Source organism: Portunus trituberculatus, chromosome 49 (assembly GCF_017591435.1).
Source record: "Portunus trituberculatus isolate SZX2019 chromosome 49, ASM1759143v1, whole genome shotgun sequence".
Lineage (NCBI taxonomy): Eukaryota > Metazoa > Arthropoda > Malacostraca > Decapoda > Portunidae > Portunus > Portunus trituberculatus.
The window spans coordinates 18,733,209-18,742,593 of record NC_059303.1 but is presented as its reverse complement, the minus strand read 5'-3'; the positions used below and the strand labels follow the sequence as shown (position 1 = coordinate 18,742,593).

The following is a 9,385-nucleotide window of genomic DNA, read 5'->3' as shown; positions in this document are numbered from 1 at the left end:
CTCTCTCTCTCTCTCTCTCTCTCTCTCTCTCTCTCTCTCTCTCTCAGCCATACTTCCATCTCCCACTGCTCTAACTGTCTCAGCCTCGTACTTTTCTCTTTGTCCTCTTATTGGGATTTTCTTGTTCAACTTAGGTCGTCTGTCTTCTCTCTTCTAGTTACATGTCCTATCAGTGTGTTTGAAGAGTTCCAGGAGAATATTGAACTCTTGATTAGGAGAATTGGGATGACTGTAATTTCTTTTTAATTTTTTTTTATTTTATTTATTTAATTTTTTACTAGTGAATACTTACACCAATGAATGCTTGAAGAGTGCAAGGATGATATTGAACTCCGTCTGAGGAGAATTGGTGTGACATTTTATGAGGCAATACTTAACACCAGTGAAAGTGAAGAGTACAAGGATAATATGAGAAAAACTGATGAGGCATTTTTTTATGAAGAGTATGTTTGAAAAATACAAAGATAATTAAACTCTATATGAGAACTGATGTGGCATTTTTTATGAAGAGTATGTTTGAAGAGTACAAGGATAATGTGAAACTCTGTGAGGAGAACTAGCGTGACTTTTTAATGAAGAATACAAGGATAATTGACTCTGTATGAAGAGGATTTTCACTTTATTTTAAGGGAATGAACAAGTGCAGGATAGGCTTAAAAAGGATCCTCTCCAATGTCGCTCTTGTGGCAGCCGCACGTCCCACACACCTGTTGTAGAGGAGACCAGTGAGTAGATCAGATTAAGTGAATATATTTATTTATTTATTTATTTTTAATGTAAGAGGGGAAAGCTGGCCAAGGGCAACATAAAACGAAAAAAAAAGAAAACCCCCCTAAGTTGTTAGTCCCCTTATGAAATTAACCCCTTCAGTACATTTTTACCTTGAGATTTATGTACGATTAGCCTATTTAATTGGAATTAGGAAGGGTCTATGATGGTCAGACTATATGAAATACTTAAATAGTCACCAAAACGAATATGGAAACGCATCATGCTACTGAATGGGTTAAGTGAATATATTTATTTGTTTATTTACTTATTTATTATTATATATGAGGGGAAAGCTGGCCAATGACAACAAAGTAAAAAAAAAAAAAGCTCACTAATGTTGCCAGTTCCCATGTAAAATTAAGAGACGCCAGCAGAGGTGCCAGATGCAGGGATATTTCTTTGTTTTAGAGAAATTTTGACTGACGGAAGAAAAATTGCTAAAAGGAAAATTATGGAGAGAAATATTAGCTTTTACGTTTTTTTGCCCCTGAATGTGAATAAATAATTTCGTGTTTTGACCCTGAATATGTATAAATAATTTAGTGTTTTGTATGATCTTAATTACTAAACGTAAGAAATAAGGAAGTTCTAAGTTGAAAAGGGAAATTTTAGCTTGTATGCAGGGAAATATTGGCTAGTCGATCTGGCAGCTCTGGACTCCAGTGTAGTGAGGTGACAATGTATGGACAGACGGCTCCTTACTTGATGCGGTATTGTCATCTTTCTACCCAAACTTCTACCTAGAACACGCCGATTCAAGGGATTTTAATGCGTAAATATCATTGGCTAGAACTCGTGATGTATACATATTAGCCACACCTTTCTCGACCCCACTTCATGTCCGCTTCCCATCCTCACTCGATCCCTTCTTGCTTTTACGTTTTTCATACCCAGCTTTTATCACTCTCTCTCTCTCTCTCTCTCTCTCTCTCTCTCTCTCTCTCTCTCTCTCTCTCATCTATTCAGGACAATATATACAACGTAAAATACACACACAGATCGGATCATTATTATTACTATCACACGGACATTTTAACTCGTAACTACCACATGAGAGAGAGAGAGAGAGAGAGAGAGAATGGGGGTGAAGATATGAGAAGTATGGGGGAGAGTAGGAGGTATGAGGAGGGGGTGTGGAGGGTAAGAGGAAGAAGGCAGCCTATGATATACGTCCGAGGTAGCTTAGCTTTAGCCAATGACAGCTGCCATGAAAAAAAAAAAAATGACGTCACTTTTGTTAGAATTAAAGGTAGACAAACTGCTTCATGAAGTAAGGAGCCGACTATATAACAAAGGACTTACGATGAATGAGAAATACAAAGCACAGAGGTAGCGAGTGAAGAAAGTTTTATGACGCAGTTCTGATGTTTTATGGGAAGCATTATGTTTAACCCCTTCAGTACTGGGACGCATTCCTGCCTTGAGTTTTGGGTATGGTTAGACGATTTTATTTACATTAGGAAGGGTCCATGAAGATCAGATGATTAATGACCAGAGTATTCACTGTTTCAACCCTCACATAAATCTCTGAAGTTGTATAAAATCACCAAATAGTAATCTGAATAATTATGAATACACGTCATAGTGCTGAACAAGGAATATATAGAATCCTTGGTGTTGAAGTTGTTAAGACTGCTGGGAAATACAACAGAAGTAACGACTATAGAAAACAACAACTTGACTGACTAACACAGCTACAGCGCGAGTATACCAACATAAAGAGTTGGCTAAAAGGAACCTAACTTATTGACATCCATCAAGTGACCATTTAGTAAAGAACCTGACTGAGAATTGCATCAGTCAGCCACACCCACCTGCAGGGAGGAGCCAGTGCAGCCCATCAGGCCACACACGTCCCAGTCATCCCTGAAGATTGGTGACTGGAGTCCGTGCCACCAGTCAGTGTTGGGGTCTGTCATCCAGTCTTCCCCTTCCTCTTCCCGCAGGTGTATCAGGTTGTCCCAGGTCACCATGTGCTTGTCAGCGCTTCCTGTGGACGTTATTCATCTCAGCACCAACCTCTTACCATGAAGGAGTAGATAAATTTATGGATGGTGACAAAAAAAGTGAGACCATGTGCCTAGGATCAGTTTTGTGTGTTAATTAGAGTTTTGTTGTCTCCTTAATTTGTGTTCTGTATTTTCACTTTTTTTTCTTATACATGGATGACTAAGAGTAAATTTCGAATGCTGAGGAGTTGGTTTGAGTTGGTCATTTGGTGTCTTCCTGTCTCCTTTGCTTTCATTGTTTTTTTTTTTTTTTTTTTTTTCTCTCCCTCCAAGCATGATGATGAGCGAATCTCAAGTGTCCTGCAGTTACTCTGTGTAGGCCAATTGGCATTTTGGTGTCTAAGTACTTCACGTTTTCATCTGTTTTCCTTTAACAAATGATGTTGAACAGCAAGCTTCAATTCCCCAGGTGTTGCTTTGTGTGTCACGCGCTTTAATAACTAATTACTTTATCCTTACATCTGTTTTTCCTCTACATTATTCAACAGTGAGTTTGAAGTGCCTCGTAGCTGCTTGCTGTAAGTTAATGGCCGTTTGTTGCCTTATTACTTTTGTGTTTTGTTCCACCTGTTCTCTCACCTGGGTTCCTGAAGTCCTCGTAGTAGCAGCATGTGCCGGTGCCTCCGTCGTCGTGGTAGGTGCCGTGGTTGCTCTTGCCGACGTACGCCACTGGGTGAGTCGTGTTGAAGGTTTCGTAGTGGCCGGGGATGCGAGTGTACCAGCCTTTCTTCTGGCCGAACATCACCTCATGCATGCGTGGGTTCAGCGTCCAGTCACGGATCTGCAGAAATGCTAGTTGTGGATGATTTGTCCTTCACTCACATTAATCTCTTTGATACTGGGACATATTTTTACCTTGAGATTTGTGCACGATTAGACCATTTTTTTTTTTGACATTGGCAAGGGTCTATGGAGGTCAGAAGATTAATGATCCAGAATCCTCACTATTTTAACCTTGACATATAGTTTCTGAAGCTGTATGAAATTACCAAATAGTAAGTAGAATGAATATGGAAACACGTCATGGTACTGAAGAGGTTAAGAGCAAGTGATTCGTGAAACATGAACGAAGCTGCTCCAGTAGATTAAAACAGTGAAAACTATTAGTGTGTGGAGTGTGTACTGAAGGTTAGATTATATGCAGGTTTTCATTGTGTCACGCATATATAGCTTAACATTTTACTGCCATGGTTGTTTATTGAGATATAGGTACGTATCTGGCGTGTGAAATATGTTGTTGGAGTCAGACATGCAGATCTTCATAAAGCGAAACTGATGTGACTGAACTTTTTTGCACTGATCGTTTGCTGATATTTAGACACACATCTTGTTTGTCAAATGTGTACTGGGAACAATTGAATGGCAAACTGATGTAGCTTTAGATTGCCTACTGGGAACTAGAGTACATGCAGGTCCTTATGATGCCAAGCTCATGCGTATATAGCTTAACTTTTTAACCCCTTCAGTACCATGACACGTTTTCATATTCATTCTGCTTACTATTTGATGATTTTAAACAGCTCCAGAAACTTATGTGGGGCATTAGAATAGTGAAGACTGTGGCCATTAAATTTCTGACCTCCATAGACCCTTCCTGATGTAAATAAAATCGCCTAATCATGCCCAAAACTCAAGGTAAAAATGTGTCCTTGTACTGAAGGGGTTAATGCTATTCTTACCTTTTGTTAATATCTAGACATGTATTTGGTTTATCAGTTATGTACATTCAAGTTTTCTTTGTGTAAAACTGATATATCTTACGACTGACATTCCCATAAGTGTCTGAATGAGCAAATGGCAATGGTGCGTAATGTGACTTATCATTGACGCTGACTGAATGACTAGTAGGTGTTGAAGGAGTCAGTACAGTTGTCTTCGCTGTCCCTCACACTCTTACCTTGACCACGATGAATTCCCACCAGGCGTCTCTCTCCCCCGAGCAGCAGTCGCAGTCGTCGTTGTACCCGTAGAAGTTCCAGTAAGCTATGGCAGGCGGACATCTACTTTATATTATTGACTTAACATATTTTTTTCTTTTCTTTGATATGAAGATTGGTCAAGGGTGCAGAAGATTAAAGACTTCTTAAAAAAAAAAGCCAGGTAAATTTTCTAAAAGATAGGGAATGTAGCATAATAGTTCATACCTATCTGTTAAAACACTAGCTTGAAATCGTAGGAAGGAGGAAAAAAACAGAAAGGCAGAGAGTTCCAGAGCTAAAAGTTAGGAAGAGTGTTCAGTTGTTCCTTCCAAAAAAAGTCAGTTTAAAAAGATACACCAATTCAGAACCAGGGATGACTGGATGTTCCTCTCACTAAGCAGTCAAGGCCATTGCAAGAAAGGGAAACAAAGATGGAGAGTTGAAAATACCAGTGAAAGAGATGAGAGTGAAGATAATGGTCCACTCTTGCACAGATGAGATGGACAGATGAAGGGTAAAAGTGAGCGGTCTTATGCAACGAGGCCTTGGGAAGAGGGACGGGAAGCGCGTGTTTTTCTCATTCATTATCATACATGAGTAAAGATAAAACCTGTATCCAGAAAGGCCTCGTTCTTTCGTCAGGACATGTTTAAAAGCTACAAAGGAAATAAGTTAAGTTTTCAAGGGTGTTTTTTTTACCATTCATGATGCCGAATACTTAATGAACTGTTGAAAGAATAATGTAAACTCCTGAAAATCTCAACAACCTTCAGTAGAACACGTGAAAAGGCTTGAAAGTTATTGTAGCTTTTGATAATGCTGAATACTTGTTAAACTATCAACTGAACCATGAAAGCACTTGAAAACTCCAGAAGTCTTCCCTGGAGCACGTAAAATGCAGTCGTGATAAGACTTCGGAGTGTGTGAGGATACAGGCTTTGTGTTCCCTAAGCGTCACTGACCGATGTGCAGGTGGTAGCCGCATGTGTTGGCGTGCCAGTAGGTGGGGATGCTGCCTCTCGTCACCGAGTCATAGTCCCTGTTGCACTTTCTTGACCAATCTCCGCCCTTGCGTGCCTCGTAAAACTCCTGAGCGTTGTGAGGGAAGCACAGGTTGCCCTCGCCTTGCTGCACCAGAGAGAGAGAGAGAGAGAGAGAGAGAGAGAGAGAGAGAGAGAGAGAGAGAAAGGTCGGGGTACATTAGAAATTAAAATAATAATACGATTAACTATTTCAGCCATGTTCTCTCGGAGATTGTCTTAGTCGTGTTCCCATGAGTATTGTTATATATCTATTTATTCATTTATTTAACTTATTTTTCCATATTGACCATGCAGTATCCTTTGTTAAAAGTAAATCACTGGAATCATAAAAACATCCTTCAAAACCCGAATAACTTCCACTGCATGTAGAACATTTGCTCCCTAATTTTGGCTAACGTTTTTCTTTCCTCTAGAGAACCAGCACCCAAGTTGGTCTTTTTTTTTTCCTTGGCTGATCATCTCTCCTGCGCAAAAAAAAAAAAAGAAAAGAAAAAGAAAAGAGAAAAAATGATTAGACGAAGAAATGTCTTGGAGATCTTTTTTCTTGCTGTTCGGGAGCTACTCTATTCATAATCTTTAATCGCCCTAGTCCAAAGATCTCCGTACATGAACAAAAGAAAAGAAGAAAACAACAAAAATAACTATCGTAATCTAACTTTGTCTCACTCGGTCAACATCCCCAATACCAGTGTTAGATTCTCTCACCACGCTTGTTGCAGATATTCGTGGCGTGAGTGTCAGGCAGTTGGTGTTACTCAGAATAAACAGGTGGTATCACTCGAACTAAACAGGTGGCATAACTTGAACTAAACAGATGGTATAACTCGGACCAAACCTGTTATTTGAGAAGCTCTGACTGAACATTGAAGGCTGAAAAAAAGTCCCAGTGTCGATACCAGTCCCCAATGAGAACAACTGACCCTTTCAATACTGGGACACATTTTTACCTTGAGATGTGCGTGCGATTAGATCATTTTATTGGCATTAGGAAGGGTTTATGGAGGTCAGGAGATTAATGGCCAGAATCTTCACTATTTTAATCCCCATATAAGTTTCTGAAGCTGTTTAAAATCACCAAATAGTAAGCAGAATAAATATGGAAACACGTCATGGTACTGAAGGGATTAAAAGAATTACTCAGAATTCTAGAGCCTTGATACAGAACCAACAGACAGGGAGTTCTAGAAGTTCACTAGTATGTTACTTTATGTTATTGGTTCATGGTTCCCTTCCTCCCTCCCTCCTCCTCCCCACTTCTGTCTCCGTGAGCAGATGCGTGTGTTCCCAGCCTCACGTGTCCCTCAGTGCAGCCTTCTCACAGTCACCTTGCTCACCTGTGTTATCTTACTACGTTGTTGATATTTTCATTACCAGGACGCATTTTTACCTTCAATTTAGATGGGATTAGACGATTTTATTAGCGTTAGGAAGGGTCTATAGAGGTCAGAAGGTTAATGGCCAGTCTTTACGATTCTAATCCCAACATATGTTTCTGAAGGTGTTTAAAATCGCCAAACAGTAAGCAGAGTGAATATGAAAGTGCGTCTATTTGCTGAGAGAACAAATTAGTCCAACTTGTACCTATAATGCTTTTGTTACGGCATTTATTTATCTATTCGTTTATTGATTTTATTTATTTATTTATTTTTATATTGCTCAAATTACGTACATCCGTTATTAAGATTTTCGTTTACGGCTTTCTTAACAAATCATCTCACTCTCTTACATGGGAAAAAGGCTAAAACACACACACACACACACACACACACACACACACACACACACACACACACACACACACACACACACACACACACACACACACACACACACACACACACACACACACACACACACACACACACACACAAATAAAGTATAAAAATAAACGGATTCCTACTATTTCTTATTACGAGAGAGAGAGAGAGAGAGAGAGAGAGAGAGAGAGAGAGAGAGAGAATTGCCTCGTATTTAAACATATCGTATCGTTCATATTTCTGTTCTCACCTTCAAGTCAAAACGCAGGTATGGGGCGTGGTCTATGACAAGCTGCATGATGTCTGCCTCTGCGCTGCCTGGCGGGAAGAGGTGAAGGTCAAACACTTAGTAAAAACGTGGAGATTAACTACAGACAATTAAGATGCAGGTTTATCGCGGGACAGTCTGTACAGTTGATTAATGTAAAGTTCTATATTGGTAGATTTTTTCTTTTTAGCCCTTTAGTATTGGGACAGATTTTTACTTTGAGATTTGTGTACGATTAGACCGTTCTGTTGACATTAGGAAGGGTCTATGGAGGTCAGAAGATTAATGGCCACAGTCTTCACTATTTCAATCTCCACATACAGTAAGTCTCTGAAGCTGTATGAAATCAGTTTAAATCACCAAATAGTAAGCAGAATGAATATGGAAACACGTCATGGCACTGAAGGGGTTAATTTCTCTTCCTTTCTTTATTTCCTTTCTTTTTTTTTCTTTTGTTTCTTTCTTCGTTGTAATAAAGTTAACTTTGTGCGGTATTTTAAGTAGTAATAATAACAAAATGATAATAGAAACAACAAACAAATAGCAATAATAAAACAACAACAATTAATAAACACAAAACAAGGACAAGATGAATGAATAAACAAAACGATAAAATAAAAGTAAAATAAAGACAGAATAAATGAAGTATCCATCAACCAAACAAACCAACCTGGTATTCCACTCTAAATAATCTTCTTACCACCGAGAACGCCTTACCTAGATCCACAAGAGCCAGGAACAGCAAGGACAATCCAACGACACACACTCCCTTCATCCTGCTCCTCTTTATCGTCCTCGGCTCAGTGAGGTCGGAGCTCCCTCAAGCCTCCTCTTTTATACCACGTGCCTCTATCAACTATCTCTCTCTCTCTCTCTCTCTCTCTCTCTCTCTCTCTCTCTCTCTCTCTCTCTCTCTCTCTCTCTCATGCCAGAAACACTCTCTCTCTCTCCACGACTGTTTTCAAAGGCCACAGAGATAATTAACAGTGTTCTCAAGTTTGTTTCTCCAGTTAGTAATGTGGAAATCTTGTTTATCTGTCACTAGAGTCGTCAAAAATATTAAAACACTCTCTCTCTCTCTCTCTCTCTCTCTCTCTCTCTCTCTCTCTCTCTCTCTCTCTCTCTCTCTACGACTGTTTTCAAAGGCAACAAAGATAATCAGCTGCATTCTCAAGACTGTTGCTCCAGTTCATAATGTGGAAATCTTGTTAATCTGTCACTAGAGTCGGAAAAAAAACACTTAAAAACGCGCCATTCCCTCATCACGCCAGTTTTCAAAGGCCACAGAGATGACTAGCCGCGTTCTCAAGACTATTTCTCCAGTTCATAATGTGAAAATCTTGTTAATCTGTCACTAGAGTCGGAAAAAGATTAAAACACCTCGCTCTCTCACCACTACTATTTTCAAAGAACAAGGAGATGAGTAGCCGCGTTTCTAAGACTATTTCTTCAGCTGGTAATAGAATATCTTAGTTTAGTTTAGCTTTAGTGAGTCGATAGTGTGAAAATCTTGTTAATCTGTCATTAGAGCCACAAAAATAGCCTTAGAATCTCGTGTAAGTTCAGAGTCAGAATTAGAAAATGTGCTGCATAGAATCGTTTCGCTTGTTGTTGTGCG

At 39.4% G+C, this 9,385-nt stretch overlaps 1 protein-coding gene across 1 annotated transcript; it reads right to left on the bottom strand.

The window, feature by feature from the left end:
* Nucleotides 1-551: 551 nt before the first annotated feature.
* On the bottom strand, nt 552-8,617 carry LOC123499215. The gene is made up of 7 exons (XM_045246961.1): nt 8,485-8,617; nt 7,750-7,817; nt 5,662-5,827; nt 4,678-4,763; nt 3,360-3,561; nt 2,586-2,761; nt 552-707 (listed from the first exon to the last, which is right to left on the bottom strand). Exons 1-7 carry the CDS (start codon nt 8,540-8,542, stop codon nt 654-656), a joined length of 810 nt encoding a protein of 269 aa, XP_045102896.1. The 5' UTR covers nt 8,543-8,617; the 3' UTR covers nt 552-653.
* Nucleotides 8,618-9,385: the final 768 nt, after the last annotated feature.